Source organism: Anomaloglossus baeobatrachus, chromosome 2 (genome assembly GCF_048569485.1).
Source record: "Anomaloglossus baeobatrachus isolate aAnoBae1 chromosome 2, aAnoBae1.hap1, whole genome shotgun sequence".
Taxonomy (NCBI): domain Eukaryota; kingdom Metazoa; phylum Chordata; class Amphibia; order Anura; family Aromobatidae; genus Anomaloglossus; species Anomaloglossus baeobatrachus.
Window position 1 is genome coordinate 26,934,900 of NC_134354.1, and position 20,115 is coordinate 26,955,014.

The window sequence follows — 20,115 nt, forward strand, 5'->3', positions numbered from 1 at the left end:
TCTCCATCTTATCTGGAGTAAACACCGGTCAATTTCAATATTATTTTGGAAAGGAAAATCATGGGATTTCTAAGCAGCCCAATATCTACACCACAAACTGGACCCAGGAGTCAATATCTACTGATACAGATAGAGTGACCTTTATTTCCTCCATTTTTCATATCACATTTTTTTATAATCTAGATAGTTCTAAATTCTATTGAACTTGGTAGTCAAAGAAACATTTGGATGTTAAAGGAACACAATTTTTATTTTTTACTGTCACATTCCAATGGGAGCTTGAAGTACCAAGTGTTCAGAGCTAGAAAACCACAGCACCATACATTGTGTAGTGGCCACTTCTAGGTACTGCAACTCATCTCATTCCCTTCAATTATAATTGAGTTGCAGTACCAAGAATGACCACTAGGACCACTACAGTACACTGTTTACACCTGACTGCCACGTAAGCCACATCCAGCTGATTTGTGACATATGGCTAATGATCTGATTTTGATGACCTATCCTAGAGATATCTCGAAAAGCTATTTTAACTCTATTTATTGCCATTATTTCTGTATTGCGATATTTTTCTGAACTAAAAAGATCACTACATTGAGGAATGAGTAAGAAAAAAAAGCTAAAAGCAATCTTTTTGCCTGCAGGCCCCCAAAATTAACAGCCTTGTAAATGAATGCCACATGAGGCTTCAGTCAGATGTTCTAGTGGCTAATGCTTGGTCAGAGAGATGAGTCTTGTGAGGTGGAGTTCTACAAAAGGGCTCAAGGAGTAAAGACGTGGCACAGTGTCATGAGCCAGTGAGGGAACCCCAAGTACAGGTTCTTCTACCAAACTTCGGCAGACACATGGATACCATCCGGAGCTGTAAAGTGGACCCATTTTGATTTTTGTGACCCCCCTCCCCCATTTATTCCACTGATCTGGGAATTTGTATTACAAAAAATTGCAAATCGTGTCTACATTTCCAATGACATCTTTATTACTTTACATAAGTGTCTGGCTGTAAAACATATAGAAAGAGGTGAAGTCTTTTACGAGGGGAAATCTGATGAAGGCAGAGACAGTTCTTCCATTGTTCCATCTATGTTGATATGAGACATCGTGTCTTATTGCGTTTCTTCCACTGGCAGAGACCGGGCTGTCCATCACAATCTTATTCAAATTCGCATTCTATAGAAGAAAAACAGCCATTAATAATTATTATCAAATCAGGGAACTAGAAACTTAACGAAGGCAAAAATCCCAAAAATTAATCCCCGATTTGTGGCCATTTTGCAAGTTCTGTCACATAAAAGTAACTTTTCTTTAATTTGACACTTTAAATCAATAAAAATTAACACATAAAATCTGCTTTATTTCCTTCCAAAATAGCAGAACCCTTATCCATTGGTTTGTCTGGTTGTCTCATTGAGGGGAATAGGGATGAGCTGTAGTACCAGACACACCCAGGGGACAAGAATGGCGCTGTTTTCACATTGTCTTTCTTGCGCAACTATACACGTTGACCACAGATAATATCTTGGTACAATGAGAGTATGGGATATTGTTTTGATTCTGTACAATTATTTAACTCTTACCATCATCATCTGGAATGGGTGGAGAGATAGGATGGAAGCACCAGGGGACATTATAGACCTGATCACTAAAACAGCAACCCTTTTCGTTACATTCTTGTTGTGTGATGCCTGATCCTCCGCAATTCTCTCTTAAATGTGGTTCAAAAGAGCATTCAGACTCCCCTAAAAATGAACAAAAAATAATGTATGGTAAGCTCAGAGTCAGGCGGCAGCTGTAAAGGTTGTAAGTGGGGATGAAAAAATCTGTTTGAGATCAATTGAATTTGCCTCAACTAATATAAAAATTGTAGTTATCCTGATCATCATCTGGTCCACTCTCTCCGTTTTTTTTTTTTCCCTCCATGCGACGTCCTCTTCAGACACCTTTACTCTGCATCAAGGAAGCCTCCAACATCAAGACTCTCCGGTGGTCCTATAGTCAATGAATAGAGCAGAGGTGCACATGATTGACCAACACTTCATTCTCAGGGCTAGTGGAGGTTCCTATGGTCAAACCCCCAGTGATCGAGCGTGCGTTGACTTATCACATACTGGCTCTGCGATAAATGAGGGTTAACTATTGTAATTTTAAAATAAACTCAAATGAAATATTTCCATGTTGTAAGACAAATGATTGAGAATGAAACTGACAGCAAAAGGGTCTTTGATTGAAACACCAAGAATTTGGAAGTCGGGGCATCAGTTACTTCCTCTGACGTGCTGCAAAGAAGATACAAATTTGACTCGTTAATTTTCCCCTCCCTTTAGACTTCCCGACTGACCGCAGTCAGTTCTTCAGAGTATTCTTGTCTTGTTTTCCACACTATATGTACGAATTTATTTTATATATACAGGTGCATCTCAATAAATTAGAATATCATCAAAAAGTTTATTTATTTCAGTAATTCAATACAAAAAGGAAAACACAGATATTATACAGAGTCATTAGACACAGAGGGATCTATTCCTATATATTATATAGAGTCATTACACACAGAGGGATCTATTCCTATATATTATATACAATCATTACACACAGAGGCATCTGTTCCTATATATTAGATAGAGTCATTACACACAGAGGGATCTATTCCTATATATTATATAGAGTCATTACACACAGAGGGATCTATTCCTATATATTATATAGAGTCATTACACACAGAGGGATCTATTCCTATATATTATATACAATCATTACACACAGAGGCATCTGTTCCTATATATTAGATAGAGTCATTACACACAGAGGCATCTGTTCCTATATATTAGATAGAGTCATTACACACAGAGAGATCTATTCCTATATATTATATACAATCATTACACACAGAGGCATCTGTTCCTATATATTAGATAGAGTCATTACACACAAAGGGATCTATTCCTATATATTATATAGAGTCATTACACACAGAGAGATCTATTCCTATATATTATATAGAGTCATTACACACAGAGGGATCTATTCCTATATATTTTATATAGTCATTACACACAGAGGGATCTATTCCTATATATTATATAGAGTCATTACACACAGAGGGATCTATTCCTATATATTATATACAATCATTACACACAGAGGCATCTGTTCCTATATACAGTGGAACCTCGCTTAACGAGTAACCCACATAACGAGAATTTCGCTATACAAGCAAAGCTTTCTGCAAATTTGTAACCCGCTTTACGAGAAAGCTTTGCTGTACGAGCGAAATTCTCACCGCACACACTTCCGGTTTCGTCCATCCACCACACTCTGACCCGCACGTGCAGTCCACACAAGCACACACATGTACGCACAAACACACACAAACACACACACAGTATTATGCTCACCTTACCTTCCGTTCCACCGGCGGTCTCATGGATCTTGTAGTTCCCAGGTACATCGCGACGTCCTCGCGGCGAACTACAAGACCCAGGAGGCCGGCGATGGAACGGAAGGTAAGGTGAGCATATAACATAGTGTACCTTACGTTTCATCGCCGGCCTCCTGGGTCCTGTAGTGCGCCACTCCGCTCCGTTCCACGCTGTGATTCTGCCTCCATAGCGACGAGGGAGGAACTTCCTGTCACCGCTGCTGAATGGCAGAGCGCTGGCCAATCAGAGGCAAACATCTCTGCCTTGACATCAGCACTCTAGCCGGGCAGTTCCTGCCTCGTCGTTATGGAAACGCGATACACGGCCCGGCCCCGTACTGGTGAACAGCAAGTCCCAGGAGACCGGCGATGGAGCGGAAGGTAAGGTGAGCATGTAATATGTGCGTGTGCATGTGTGTTTGTGTGAGTTTGTGTGTGTTTGTGCATGTGTGGAATGACAGAATAGGGGACCAGGATGGGACATTTAACCCGTTGTGGAACGAATCGTCAGCATTGCAATGATTTCCTATGGGAAATCTTGCTTTGCTGAACGAGTAACTTGTTTAACAAGCACAGTCCCAGAACGGATTGTTCTCATTAAGCAAGGTACCACTGTATTATATACAGTCATTACACACAGAGGGATCTATTCCTATATATTATATAGAGTCATTACACACAGAGGGATCTATTCCTATATATTATATATCTCACGCTCCCCGAGTCCCGGCGCCGTCTGTCACTCACCGCTCCGGTCCCCGGTCCTCCTGCCCGCGGCTCTGCGTCCTGCTCTTCCTTCTGTGCGGCCTCCGTGCCTCCTGCCCGTCGGCCCCGGCGTCTTCCTGCGACCCAGGACGCTCTGTCTGGTCTCCCTGCATCTCCTGCACCGCTTCCTGCTCTGGTCTCTGGCACACGAGCCTCGCGCATACGCATTAGGGCGCGCGTGCGTTCACTCACCTCTTAAAGGGCCAGCGTCCCGGAAACAGGATATGGTCAATTACAGGTACAGGGTATATTAGGACTTCCTTTCCATGGGGGCGGTGCCTGATCAATGTGTTTCCATAGCTAGGTGTTCAGGTCCCTTTTGTGCCTTGTCTTCGTTTAACTCTGTCTCTTCCACAGAGCCCGCCTGCTACCCTAACCCGGTCCTGACGTCTGATTCCCCAGGAAGTCCTCCGGTGACTGTCTGCTGAGGATCCCGCCATCTTCCATTAGCCTGAACCCGTCACCGATCCCATACTTCACCTGGTAACCATCAGTCTGCACGTCTCGCTGGACCCGGATCCCGTCTGCTGTTCCTACCCGGCACCTGTATCTGGTTCTTGTCATCCGTCCTGCCTACGGTGCCCGTTGAACTCTGAGACATTCCTGTACGGATCCCTGAAGGACTCTTATCCCGTACCCCTAGTGTTCCGGCTACCATGCATCTAGGCCCTCTGGTGGGGTGATCGGACAGTCCTTGTATAGGGGTTATCTCCGGGTTGCCTCACTGGGGGAGTCCGGTGCACGGTCACGTGAATCCAGCTCCAAGACGTTACAGTTTGAACAGGCCATGGATTCCGCCGAAGCACTAGCATCCTAGCTGGCCTGATTACAGCAAGAACTGGTACGACAACGCGAGATCCAATCTCGCATGCTGGCCTTTATGTCTTCAGTGGACACCCGTCTCAATACTCTTCAAGCAACAGCCACATCCCTGTCGACCCAGAACATGGCAGCGGCTTCCTCTGCGACCTCGAAACTTCACCTGGCTTCTCCGCCCCGGTATGCCGGGGGCCCCAAGACCTGTAGAGGTTTTCTGAATCAATGTTCGCTGTATTTCAAGTTGCTTCCACACCTCTTTGCCTCTGATCAAGCAAAGGTGGCCTTTCTGATGTCCCATCTTGAGGGTGAAGCATTGGCCTGGATAAATCCCTTATGGGAGAAAGAAGATCCTGTGATTACCAACATCTGGGGATTCCTGGAGGCCTTCCGTAACACCTTTGATGAACCTGGACGCACCTCCTCGGCCACCTCTTCACTCCTCCGGTTACGTCAAGGGACTCTAACAGTTGGCCAGTACGCCATCCGGTGCCGTACGCTTGCCTCTGAGCTAGGGTGGAACAACGAGGCACTGACAGCCGCCTTCTGGGAGGGTCTCTCCGGCCGCATCAAGGACGAGTTGGCCGGTCGTGACGTTCCTCCTACCCTGGATTCTCTGGTCTCTCTGTCAACCCGGATTGATCTCCGTTTCCAGGAACGGTCCAAGTAAGTATCCCGGGAGAGGCGACCAACATGTCACACCTCCTCTCTGCAGAGATCCACCGCCCCTCGGTCAGTGCCGTCCGGCCCCTCTACTCACGAACCTATGCAAATAGATTGACTGGGACAAACCGAGCAACGCCGAGCAGAACGACGCGCCAAGGGTCTGTGTCTCTACTGTGGAAGCGGTACCCACCTGCTTCATTCCTGTCCCGAGAAGCTGGGAAACTCCAAACCCTAGGGTTGGTAGGAGAGGCCACCCTAGGTATTGTAACCCTCTCAGACCCAGTTACATGGACCGTCCAAGTGACGACGGAGGAGATCCGGTTCACGGCAGAGGCGTATCTTGATTCAGGGGCAGCGGGCAACTTCATCCAACAGGCTACGGTGGACAAGTACCAGGTACCTGTCGTCACGCTTGCAAAACCCCTTGTGATTGCTTCTGTGGATGGGAAACCCCTATCCGACTCCGTGCTGTTTATCACCAAACCCGTGGAACTCCGTATTGGTGCTCTGCATACCGAAAAGATTGCTCTATATGTCCCCCCGAAACTGGCTCATGCACTCCTGTTGGGCCTACCCTGGTTACGAGTACATGAACCTGTCCTCAGTTGGCGCTCTGGAGAGATTACCCATTGGGTCCGTCTTGTCACGAGAACTGTCTGCAGTCCGTACAGCCAGTCCGTCTGCCTCCAGCACCGGAGTCCTTACCGGGACTGCCTTCCACATATTGGTCTTTCGTGGACGTTTTTGACAAGAAGGAGGCAGAGGTATTACCGCCACATTGACCCTACGACTGTGCCATTACCTTGCTGCCCAGAACTACTCCTCCTCGTGTACGGATCTATCACTTGTCCCCTGCTGAAACCCAGGCCATGTCAGACTACATTGCAGACAACCTGGCAAAGGGGTTTATTAGTAGATCCTCGTCTCCTGCTGGAGCAGGCTTCTTCTTCGTCAAGAAGAAAGAAGGTGACATACGCCCCTACATCGACTACTGGGACTTGAACCAGATCACCGTGAAAAACAAATATCCTCTACCTCTGATCCCAGAACTATTTGATCGGCTCTGGGGGGCCCATATATTCACTAAGCTAGATCTTCACAGAACTTACAACCTGGTCCGTATTCGCCCAGGAGACGAATGGAAGACGGCATTCAACACCCGTGACGGGCACTACGAATACTGTGTGATGCCCTTCTTTCTCTGTAACGCCCCGGCTGTCTTCCAGGAACTGGTGAATGACGTGTTCAGGGACCTTCTCTATGTCTGTGTGGTCGTATATCTGGACGATATCCTGGTCTATTCCCCGGACTTGCCGACCCACAGAAGGAACGTACGACTCATTCTTCAAAGGTTTAGGGAGAACCGCCCGTACGCTAAGTTCGAAAAATGTGTGTTTGAACGGACGTCCCTTCCCTTTCTGGGCTACGTGATCTCCGACACAGGCCTTTAGATGGATCCCGAGAAGGTGTCTTCTATCTTTAAGTGGCCCCCTCCTTCCGGACTGAAAGCCATCCAACGTTTCCTAGGCTTCGCCAATTATTATTGCCAGTTCATCCCTCACTTCTCTGCTCTGACAGCACCTCTCTCCGCATTGACCAAGAAGGGGGCCAACCCGAAAGAATGGCCACCTGACGTCGACGCCGCTTTCTCTTCCCTGAAGAGGGCGTTTCCCTCCTCTCCCGTTCTCCACAGACCAGAGTTGAACCGACAGTTCACCTTGGAGGTGGATGCCTCCTCGGGGGCTGGGGTCGTGCTCATGCAGAAGTTGTCCACCGTGAAGATGGTCACCTGCGGCTTCTTCTCTAAAATCTTCTCGGCACCCGAACGCAACTATACCATTGGCGATCGAGAGCTCCTGGCTGTCAAGCTGGCTTTGGAGGAATGGCGCTATCTCTTGGAGGGTGCGGTATACCCGGTTATCATTTACACCGACCATAAGAACCTGGAGTATCTGTGATCTGCTCGAAGATTGAACCCGCGACAAGCCCGTTGGTCCCTGTTCTTTGCCTGGTTTGACTTTCAACTTCATTTCCGGCCCGCGAACAAGAATGTGCGGGCTGATGCCTTGTCCCGGTCCTTTGTTCCGGTAGAACAAGAAGAAGAGACGAACCAGTCCATCATCTGTCCCAGTAATGTCATTCCGGTGGCTCCCGTCACTCTGGCACAGATACCCCCTGGGAAGACTTTCGTCACAGAGATTGACAGAACTAAAGTCCTTCAAGGGGGCATTCTTCGAAAGTGGCCGGACACGCCGGTCAGAAGAAAATGTGGAGTACTATCGTCCGTCACTATTGGTGGCTGTCCCTCCGTTAGGATGTCGTCTCCGCTTGTCCATCCTGTGCCCAGAACAAGACGCCGAAGCACTTGCCCTATGTCCGTCTCCTGCCTCTGCCGATTCCCTCCATTCCATGGCAACACATTGCCATGGATTTTATCACGGACTTGCCTTTGTTCTCCGGACATATGGTACTCTGGGTCATGGTGGAAGATGGCTCATTTCGTGCCCATGGTCGGACTGCCCTCTGCCCAGGAGCTCGCTGATGCCTTCATTCAGCATATCTTCCGGCTGTATGGCTTTCCCTTGCATATAGTGTTCAACAGGGGAACCCAGTTCACCTCCTGCTTCTGGAGGGCGCTCTGTGAACATCTGGGAGTGTCTCTGGACTTTTCCTTGGCCTACCATCCCTAGTCGAATGGCCAAGTGGAACATGTCAACCAGGTCTTGACTTCCTTCCTTCGACACTACGTCAACGTCCATCATGACGACTGGTCCACGCTTCTCCCTTGGGCGGAGTTCTCCCATAATCATCACGTCAGTGAATCCTCCTCCAGCTCTCCCTTCTATGTTGTCTACGGTCTTCAGCCTTCCGTTCCTTTACCGGTGTCCTCGACTTCTGATGTTCCTGCTGCAGATGCCCGGTCCAGAGACTTCTCTAAGATATGGAGTACTGTTAAATCCTCCCTTGAACGTGCTTCCGCCAAGATGAAAAAACATGCGGACAAGAGACGTCTTGATCCTCCTCGATTCTCTCCTGGGGATTTGGTATGGCTTGCCTCCAAATACATCCGATTGAAGATTCCTTCTTACAAGTTGGGTCCACGGTACATCGGTCCTTTCAAGGTCGTCAAACGGATCAACGAGGTCTCATACAAACTGCAGCTTCCAGTCACGATGCGGATCCCGAACTCCTTCCATGTCTCCTTGCTCAAGCCAGTCGTCCTTGGTCCCTTCTCCTCTGATGCCGGTACTCCTCCTCCTCCTATTGCTGACGACGATGTATATTCGGTAAGAGATATAATAACCATGAAGACCGTGTGGGGTAAGCAGTTCTTCCTTGTTAGTTGGGAGGGCTACGGACCCGAGGACCGGTCCTGGGAACCCCGGGAGAACGTTGGCACTCCTCTTATATGCGACTTCTTGTCCCAGTTGCGGGGAGGGGGCGTGAGGGGGGGTACTGTCACGCTCCCCGGGTCCCGGCGCCGTCTGTCACTCACCGCTCTGGTCCCTGGTCCTCCTGCTCGCGGATCTGCGTCCTGCTCTTCCTCCTGTGTGGCCTCCGTGCCTCCTGCCTGCCATCCCCGGCGTCTCCCTGCAACCCAGGATGCTCTGTCTGTCCCCCTGCATCTCCTGCACCGCTTCCAGCTCTGGTCTCCGGCACATGAGCCTCACGCATGCACATTAGGGTGCGCGCACGTTCACTCACCTCCTCTTAAAGGGCCAGCGTCTGGGAAACAGGATATGGTCAATTACAGGTACAGGGTATATTAGGACTTCCTTTCCATGTGGGCGGTGCCTGATCAATGTGTTCCCATAGCTAGGTGTTCAGGTCCCTTTTGTGCCTTGTCTTCGTTTAACTCTGTCTCTTCCACAGAGCCCGCCTGCCACCCTAACCCGGTCCGGACGTCTGATTCCCCAGGAAGTCCTCCGGTGACTGTCTGCTGAAGATCCCGCCATCTTCCGTTAGCCTGAACCCGTCACCGATCCCCGACTTCACCTGGTAACCATCAGTCTGCACGTCTCGCTGGACCCGGACCCTGTCTGCTGGTCCTACCCGGCACCTGTATCTGGTTCCTGTCATCCGTCCTGCCTACGTGCCCGTTGGACGCTGAGACATTCCTGTACGGATCCCTGAAGGACTCTTATCCTGTACCCCTAGTGTTCCAGCTACCGTGCATCTAGGCCCTCTGGTGGGGTGATCGGACAGTCCCTGTATAGGGGTTAGCTCCGGGTTGCCTCACTGGGGGAGTCTGGTGCATGGTCTCGTGAATCCACCTCCAGGACGTTACAATATAGAGTCATTACACACAGAGGGATCTGTTCCTATATATTATATAGAGTCATTACACACAGAGGGATCTATTCCCTTATATTATATAGAGTCATTACACACAGAGGGATCTATTGCTATCTAATATATAAAGCTGATTGTGTGTATGTATGTATGTCTGTCCGTGATTGGCATCTGCACCGTCGCAGCTACAGCCACAAGATTTTGCACACTCACACATCTGGAACCCGAGAGCGTCATAGGCTATTTAGTAAGGAGAAATTTTAACCCCGCGCGTTCCAATTTATCAATAAATTTTGCCCCTATCTACATAATGGGGAAAAAGTGAAACGAAAAGTGTATCCGCACCGTCGCATTTACAATCACTAAATTTTTCAAAAATCATGTGACCCAGGGAACGTCGTAGACTATGTTTTGACAGGAAAATTTAGCCCCGCGCTTTACAGTTACTCTCCAAAAAACATGCCTCCATTAAAGTAAATGGACCCTGGAGCTACAGGTTATTAGTAGGAGCTGTGATTGGTTGCTATAGGAACAAAAGACATTCATAGTATAAGAAGCTTATATGTGAGGTAATAAGATGTCGGACAGAGACAGACAGACAAAGAGACAGAGAGAGACAGACAGAGACAGACAGAGAGACAGACAGGGAAAGAGACAGGGAGATAGAGACAGACAGGGAAAGAGACAGACAGAGACAAACGGTGAAAGAGACAGACGGAGAAAGAGACAGACAGAGACAGACCTGGAAAGAGACAGATGGGGAAAGAGACAGACAGACATGCAGACAGGGACAGAGACAGGCAGACAAGGAAGGAGGAGACAGAGAGACAGACAAAGATAGATGGGGAAAGACACAGACCTTGATAGAGACAGATGGGGAAAGAGACAGAGAAATAGAGACAGACAAGGAAAGAGACAGAGAAAGACAGGCAGACAGGGAAAGAGACAGGAAAGACACAGACAAAGACGGGGAGACAGACGGGGAAAGAGACAATCCTGGGAAAGAGACCTAAAAAGAGTCAGATGGGGAAAGAAACAGAGAGATAGAGACAGGCAAAAATAGAGACAGACAGAGACAGGCAGACGGGAAAAGAGACAGACGGGAAAAGAGACAGACGGGGAAAGAGACAGACGGAGCACATTACTTGGCCAATTTAGTTAAATCTGTGGGGAATATCTGTGGAAATACTTCTATTAGCTTAGTTTTTGCCTTTTAATAATTACATTTCTATCCATTTATTTTGTGGTTTTTGTGTGCAGAATAAATTTTTGTTAATACATTCTATTTTGTTAACAACAGTTATTAACCCGGGTGAAGCCGGGTAGTACAGCTAGTATAATATATAGGAATAGATCCCGCTTTGTGTAATACCTTTATATAATACTATCTGTACTACCCGGCTTCGCCCAGGTTAATAACTGCTGTTAACAAAATAGAATGTATTAACATTCCCGGGATAGAATGTATAAATAGAATGTATTAATGCCCGGGATAGTAACTGTCTCTCTGTTTCTCTCCCATTCTCTGTCTGTGTCCCCCTCTGTATATATCTCTCTGTCTCTCTCTTTATCTCTTTGTATGTCTCTTTCCCTGTCTGTCTCTGACTGTCTCTTTCTCCGCCTGTATCAATCTTTTTCCCTGTCTGTCTGTCTATCTCTTCCACTTTCCCTGTCTGTCTCTTTCCCTGTCTCTTTCCCTGTCTGTCTCTTTTCCTCTTTCCCTGTCTGTCTCTTTCCCTCTTTCCCTCTGTCTCTTTCCCTGTGTCTGTCTCTTTGTCTGTCTCTTTACCTGTCTTTGTCTGTCTCTTACCCTGTCTGTCTCTTTCCCTTTCTTTCCCTGTCTGTCTTTTTCCCTGCGTCTGTCTCTGTCTCTTTCCCTGTCAGTCTGTCTCTTTCCCTGTCAGTCTGTCTCTTTGTCTGTGTCTGTCTTTGTGTCTGTTTCTTACCCTGTCTGTGTCTGCCTCTTTCCCTGTCTGTCTCTTTCCCTGGCTGCATTGTGACACGCCAACATTCCATATAAGGGCGTGGCTGCGCATTCTTCTGAAGTTCTGGCTGCACTGTGGCTCCCAGCTCCATTCGCTTTAATGGAGGCAGGTTTTTTGGCGAATAACTGTAAAGCGCGGGGTTAAAATTTCCCCTCAAAACATAGCCTATGACGCTCTCGGGGTCCAGACGTGTGAGTGTGCAAAATTTTGTGGCTGTAGCTGCGACGGTGCAGATGCCAATCCCGGACATACACACATACATATACACATTCAGGTTTATATATTAGATAAAGGAATAGATCCCTCTGTGTGTAATGACTCTACATAATATATAGGAATAGATCCCTCTGTGTGTAATAACTCTATATAATATATAGGAATAGATCCCTCTGTGTGTAATGACTCTATATAATATATAGGAAAAGATCCCTCTCTGTGTATATTGACTCTATATAATATATAGGAATAGATCTTTCTGTGTGTAATGACTCTATATAACATATGCGTTTGCCTTTTTGCATTGAATTACTGAAATAAAGCAACTGTTTGATGATCTAATTTATTGAGAAGCCTTGTATATAGTAACACTTTTTGTAATATTAGGAAAATAAGTAAAAGAAAGGGAAACAAAAAATGGTTTTGTTTTATTTAATAAAACAATGTGGCACATAAAATGTTTTTAAATCTGACACTCGTTCTGCCAGGGCTGTCTTTTTTTATAGAGTGCAAACAGTTATGGATATAGAATCTGTTGGTGGAATTTTCATTGCTTGATTTGTTTTGGTTATTTTTATATTTACTTTGTTTTGTTAGGTTTTTTTTTTATTTTATTTTCTCAGTTTTTTATACATTGTATAACCCAAAGACATTTTGAGGAATTTTAATATATTTTAAAAATGTAATTAATAATTTAAAAATTAAAATATATATTTTTGTATTTGTTGCTGATTTGACTGTAGTATGAGCCCCAATTAAAGGGGAAGTAAAGTCTCCTGACAGAGCTGTAGATTCAGCAGGACTGAAGCAGTAATTTTGCATCATAGAAAGACAAGGTTGGTTATAAACCATCTCTGCCTTGTTTATTTGGAATCCAGTTACATTTTAAGGTTTGAGAAAATACAACAGTGTATTAGGAGGGGGAAATCAAATCAATCATCGATCAGCCTAAATTTTTAGAAACTCTTCAGTTTGCCCACAGCACAACTACTGGAGAAATGAGGAATTACACTTTTGCTATTAAAATCAAAGACCTGAAAATGTAATGATAGAGGTGAGGTCCTCCAGTGTAAGAGACACTTTTTGTAGCTCCTCTTCACAGATCTAAAAGATGAAAGATCCAGAGAAAGTGCCCACCCCATAATCTAATAATGATTTATAATGTACTGTAACAAGGATTTACTAATAAACCATATAAAATACTATAAGACATATCTTTATAACAAGTAGAATATATATATAAAATCCAATAAACAGTTGCATGTGACTTACTTGGTGCACCCTCACCATGGACGGAGATGAAGGACCCAATGATGAGGGCGATAGTAAATAAGGAAAACACCTTGTAGTTCATGGCTGGTCTCTTCGCTTTCTGTTTCCCGTGGACGGTTTTATTCTAAGTACGTATCTTTATATTCTTCTTGTTTGCTTTGTCTTTGCTGTTTATGTCTATTAGGGTGGGTGTCTCCAAATGTTGCGCAGCACAATGGTCTCCGGTGGTTGGCCTTTGTTTTGGCTCAGGGCAGGTCCAGTGAGTCAACATCTCCTCCATCTTATCTGGAGTAAACCCTGGCCAATTTCAATATTATTTTAGAAAGGATAATCATGGGATTTCTAAGCAGCCCAATATATAACGCCACAAACTGGAACCAAGAGTCAATATCTACTGACACAGGTGGAGTGAACTTTATTTCCTCAATTTGTCATTTTTCATATCAGATTTTAGCTAATTTTAAATTCTATTGAGCGCATTAGACAAACAAACATTTGGATAATAAAGGAACACCATATTTTTACTGTCACGTTGCGAACTCAGGAACCATAACTTTTCTATTATTATTTATTATTCCTTCGACAGCCATATGAGTTCTTGTGGGTTATTTTGTGGATTCATTTTATTACTGGCAGGAAATTTTGATGTTGGATGTGGGATCCCATTTTTTTATTCGCTTTGCTCTGCCTAATTATCATACTTTATTTTGTTGTGCCAAAATTAGGCATTTCTTTATGTTCCTCTTTGAGCTTGTAAAACGGGGAACGGGGTGGTAGTCTCGAGGGATTCCGTCCGGTAGGTGCCCCAGCCCCACTTTACAAGTGACGTAGTCGGCAGGATCGGGTCCTGATTCAGGAAAACCAGCATGAAGGTCAATCCTAAGTGATGGCATCGGTCTTAAGGCCGCTTTACACACAACAATATCGCTAGCGATCTTGTTAGCGATGTGACACGCCCAGATCGTTGCTACGATTTGCCGAGATCGCTCATAGGTCGTTTTGTAGTGGTCATACATACCCATTTCACAAACGACGTTACATCGTTCAGCAATATATTGTTTGATCAAGGCGGTCGTGTGGACACCATCACACATCATTCCTCCCAACGATTCCAGCAACGACAGAGGCGTATAATTGTCCATAGCATACACCCTGGCGTGACACCAATCAAAGCGGAGGATGCGTGGAGCATTGCTCGTAACGACACGCCCGCGTCGCTGATGACGGACGCACTAACGATGTTGTTTGTCGTTGGCAGGGTGTCAAATGTAATAATGTGTCTGCTGCATTCTAAATGATGAACAATATTTTGAAAATGAACGACGTGTCAACGATCAACGATTTTCGCTATTTTTACGATCGTTCAGAGTCGCTCGTAGGTGTCAAACGCAACGACGTCGCTAACGACGACGGAAGTGCGTCATGAAAACCGTGACCCCGACGATATATCGTCAGATAAATCGTAGCGTGTAACGGGGCCTTTAGTCACTAAGATGGTGGATGATGGCACAGGTCCAAAAGAAGATCCCACCCATCGTGGGCAGCATCAGAGTGAATGAGCGCCAAGGTCCATGCAACCCTCCAAAATCTATGCCTGCAGAAGAAGGAAGCATGCCTGGAGATGCCGGCCCATGTGGAACAGTTGCTGCCCTTAGAGGGCACGATGGAAGTAAAGACCCTGTTCCTCGCAGCAAGCTGATGAAGAACAGGTGGCTATGAAGAAACAGACAGCTAAGCTGGAAGACTCTCCACCCTGGAAAAAGCAGTGGAGCAGGGAACTCCTGTGGCAGAGTAGGACGGCAACAATTGGTGAGAGAGAAGCATGACGTATCTAAAAGGGATAATTGGGTCTCCCATGTACAAAACCCCTCTTACCCACTCTACTTGAAATGAAGACATAACAACTTTTTATGGGCGAATGGCCACAGCTTTTATTTAAACGGTATACATGTATCACAACTTGTGGCTCGACATGCCACCCTCTTTTAACATAAACCGATACATGTATACCCTCCCAACTGACAAACAACCGATAGGTCCGTCCAAGAAGCCAATAATCATCCTTATCCCCTGGCCGTAACATACCACTGGCCCAGAGGACCACCTCGGCTGTGACCAACCAACCCAAGGTGTGGGGTAATAACGTTCCATCATTAAAATACCCCTCCCCAGAACCTGCAGGACCTACGCCCACAAGTTCCCAATCCTGTCTGAAGCCACTACCCCTGAGTGACTTCATACTCCCCACCGACTATCGGTGCTCCCAGCCTCTAGGAACGGACCTATCCCCCCGCCACAGACCGGCCACGTGACCCCTTACGTGGCCCGGGCCCCCCACACCCCCAGGGCTTGCTCCAGACCATCCCGCAAACCAAGCATCCACAAGTCCAAGCCAATATCTGTGAGATGCACCCCATCTCTCCGCAAATATTGCCCTGACGACTCCTCCAATTCCTTATGTCGCACCACCAAGCCCCCATTCCGCGTCACAAACCGGCCAATCGCCCTATTCAACTTAATACGTGCCCTATTAATCCGGTCAGCCGACCTCCCAAAACGCCAGTTCTCCCTAGCCACAATATCCGACCATACTATAATAATACCCGGGAACGCTCTCCACAGGTGCAGAAGATCCAACTTAATGTCCCTTTTTAATTCCCTCGCTGTCCTCACCCCTAGATCATTTCCACCCACATGCAAAATGAGAACATTAGGATCCTGGTCGATCCTGCTATAGTACGCCACCTCTGGCCGAACTCTCCCCCAGGTCATGCCCCGAATCCCGATCCATTTGACCCGTGCCTCCGTTCTCGCCACTCCAAGTTGCCGACCGTCGGAACGCACATCCGCCCGCAACGCTCCCCAGTGAACAAAGGAATGCCCGAGAATCCACACCAGGCACACACCTAAAAATATAAAACCAAGAATAAACAGCAACTGAACGAAAAAAAAACCATGTCTCACAATAAACAGCTATTGACCCCCGTAATTCCAAACCAGCCGAATCACTCCCCGTCCCCCTCAGCAGGTGAGGCCTCACGTACAAACGGAACCTGGACGACTCCCATCTCCCAATACGCCGGATACAATCATCGCTCAAACCCCATCTGGCCGCCTCTGTCGCTGCCCCAATCCGAAAAGAGTGTGACCCATAGTCACCCGGCACCTCCCCCACTCGTGCCAACACAGTTTTGAAAACCGCAATAAACTGGAATCTGGACAATGCAGATCCATCCATGTGTCTCAAGAAAACCCCAGGATAACCTCCCCTTATCTTCAAAAACTCTGTTACCTGCCCAACCGGGCACAATGGGTGTCCCGGAATCCCATACAAAACCACCAGGCGCCCGCGCCCCACCTGATCCGTTTTGGAAAAACGTAATCGACATTCCACTCGATCTACCCCAAGCGTTACGTCTCCCAATAACAACCCTCCTACTACCTGCTTCGCCGGGCTAACCAACTCGCCAATCCGAAAGGCCCCAAAAAAGGCCAAAACAAATGCCACTGCAAACAACCTCTGTTCGTAAGGGGATGCACACACGTCCCCCAAGCACCCCACTAAACGCACTAACAATGGAAGCGATATCGGCCGCCTAGAGTCCCGCGACCGCGCCCCTCTTCGAAAACCCTTCATGGCCTGCCGTACTAGAAAATCCTTCGTGGCATCCCGCACCCCTTGCAACTTGAATAAAAAGGCCAAAGCTGACAACCGGTAACTCATTACCGATACGGACCGCCCCGCCGAAAAATCGCCACTAATCACCGCCAAAACCCCCACCACTCGGCCATGATAACCCGGCTCCATGCCCTCCGACCTGCCTAACTCTTCCCACTCATTCCACACTGCCTGGTATCGGCACCAAGTAGCCTCAGACACCGATCTCCTAATGCCCTCCAAAGCTACACCAATGCTAGATCCCACAACCATTCCGGACATAGTGCTCCATCGTCGTCTGCTCCCGGCACCAGCCTTCTGAACCTGCGAAACTGAAACCGAGACAGCGCATCAGCCACCTCGTTCTGAACCCCCGGCACATGCCTCGCCACAACACAAATGTTCAGTGCCAAGCAACGGAGCACCAGATGCCTCAGATACCCCACCACCGGGGGAGATTTTGCTGACAACGAATTGATCGAATGAACCACCGCCATATTATCACAATGCATGCAAACCTTTTTTCCCGAAAATTCAGAGCCCCACAGCTCGAGCGCCACTATGATCGGGAACAATTCAAGCAAAGCCAAATTCTTTACCAACCCCTTCTCCTTCCATGCTTGTGGCCACTGTGCCACGCACCAATGAGTCTGAAAAATCGCTCCAAAACCCGTCGCCCCTGCCGCATCCGTAAACAGCTCAATCTGACTATTGGACATTGCCTTGCTCATCCACAGTGTCCTACCATTATACCTGTCTAAAAAGGAATCCCAAACCAGCAGATCCCCTTTCATCACCCTTGTCACTCTGACAAAATGATTCGGCGCTGTCACTCCAGCAGTCGCGCTCGCCAATCTCCTATTAAATATGCGCCCCATCGGCATGATGCGACAGGCGAAATTCAATTTTCCCAAGACTGACTGCAACTCCCTCAGCTTCACCTTTTTAGCCTGGTATAATGACCGCACTGACGCTTTCAAATCCACCAACTTCCCTTCCGGCAAGCGGCATTCCATCGCCATCGTGTCAATTTCTATGCCCAAAAAGCATAAAGCCGTCACTGGCCCTTCCGTTTTTTCCTTCGCCAAAGGAATACCCAAACTCTGCGCTATCCGCTGTAACGTAAACAACAACAATGAACAAACCGAAGACCTTGCCGGCCCGACACAAAGGAAATCGTCCAAGTAATGAATGACGGAGTGAACCCCCGCCATGTCCCGGACCACCCATTCCACGAAAGAACTAAATGCCTCGAAATAAGAACAAGAAATAGAACATCCCATGGGCAGGCAACGGTCCACATAATACTCCCCCTCCCACATACATCCCAACAGATGCTGACTGTCTGGATGCACTGGGAGCAAGCGAAAAGCTGCCTCCACATCCGCTTTTGCCATCAGGGCCCCACGCCCGGCCGCCCGCACCAAATCCAAAGCTCTGTCAAAAGAAACATAACAAACCGCTGACAGCTCCGGTGATATCCCATCATTCACCGACAACCCGGCCGGGTAGGATAAATGATGTATGAGCCGAAATTTCCTCGGCTCTTTTTTGGGAACCACCCCCAATGGCGAAATCCGAAGATTGGAAAATGGTGGGTCCTGAAACGGTCCCACCATCCTCCCTAATTCAACCTCCTTGTCCAGCTTCTCTTTCACAACCTCTGGGTGTTCCCTTGCGGACCTCAAGTTACCTGGGCGAAACACTGGGGCCCCAGATTCAAACGGAATCCGAAAACCCTCAGTAAAACCCTTCCTCAATAACTCGGCCGCCCGCACATCCGGATACCTACTTAAATAGGGAAGCATCGCCTCTACCCTCACCGGCGTCCTCCCTTTTTCCAGCCCCCTCCCCAGGCTTACTTTTTCCTTTCTTAAAGCACCGGGACAACGGATGGGAACCTCCACATCCGGAACACTCGTGCTTGAAACGGCACGAGGCCCCGAATTTACACCGACCCTCATTGAATTGCCAGCAGGCTCCCTTTCTCTGACCCGCCGAGGACCCGTTGCTTGTACCCGAACCCCCGGCAGCCCCCCGAAAGGGCTGTGCCGGGGCTGTCATTAACCTCATCCACAAGGAGATGTCCTTGTGGTCCCATTTAAGTCCGGCCCGCAGAGCCTTGCGCTGCCGAAACTGTTCATCGTACCTCAACCACCCTAACCCGCCATACACTCTATACGCCTCCCCAATTGAATCCATATACCCGAAAAGTGCGGAACAATGTTCCGGCTCCTTTTCCCCAATGACACTGGCTAGGATCGCAAAGGCCTGTAACCAGTTGGTAAATGTCCTGGGAATAAGCCTATACCTCCTCTTTTCCTCATCCTCCTTCTCCTTTTTTGAATCGCTTGGCTTCACCTTATCCAAGTTAAACTTCTCAAGGGGAAGCAGGGAAAAAATTTCCACATACTCCCCTTTCCAGATCTTCTCCCTCACCTCCTTTTTCAAATGCACCCCCAACGGACTCTCGAAGCAAACGTATACCTCGCTCCGCGCCCTATCATCTAGCCGCACCACCTCATCCTCTTTCTCCTTCTCTTTTTCCCCATCCTTTACCGCGTCCGACCCGGCCGCAACCCCTGCCCCCTGCCCTGCTTCTGACGACACTGCAGCTCCCTGCGTAGCAATACTCTGCGCCGCCACCCCCGGCGGCACGCCACCCGAGGGACCCACCCAAGCCCCCGCCGGCGAACCAGACCCACTAGTACCTGCTCGCTCAGCCGACAGCCCCTGCAGCACCCCCAATAACTGCCCCCAAAAATCTGCCCCCGGTAACGCCGCCGGCTCCCGAACCCCAGAGCCCTGCGCACTCACAGACGCAGAAGACCCTCCCCCCACACTACCCGCAACATTAAGCATACTCGTCGTTCTCTCACCAGGCTGCCTCTGAATCGGATCCGGAACAGCCGTATCATGATTCTCCGGACGCTCCATCCGTCTTGCTGCGTTGTCGCTTCCATCCTCGTCACCAGAGTCCGAATCGCCGCTGAGGACCTCAGGGGGGACCAGCAAGGGGACAGCCT

The 20,115-nt window shown here is 47.9% G+C and overlaps 1 protein-coding gene across 1 annotated transcript; it reads right to left on the reverse strand.

The window, feature by feature from the left end:
* Positions 1 to 957: 957 nt before the first annotated feature.
* Positions 958 to 13,565, reverse strand: LOC142290879 (putative gastrointestinal growth factor xP1). Its single transcript, XM_075334943.1, has 3 exons — positions 13,432 to 13,565; positions 1,578 to 1,739; positions 958 to 1,170 (listed from the first exon to the last, which is right to left on the reverse strand). The coding sequence occupies exons 1-3, from the start codon at positions 13,511 to 13,513 to the stop codon at positions 1,154 to 1,156; spliced, it is 261 nt and encodes an 86-aa protein (XP_075191058.1). The 5' UTR covers positions 13,514 to 13,565; the 3' UTR covers positions 958 to 1,153.
* Positions 13,566 to 20,115: the final 6,550 nt, after the last annotated feature.

Bases quoted from the DNA above. Each gene is read 5' to 3' on its own strand.
- LOC142290879 (XM_075334943.1), bottom strand. From the start codon at position 13,513: ATGAACTACAAGGTGTTTTCCTTATTTACTATCGCCCTCATCATTGGG. The intron at 1,740-13,431 runs GTAAGTCACATG...GTTCATTTTTAG, and splicing joins CCATGGTGAGGGTGCACCAA to GGGAGTCTGAATGCTCTTTT.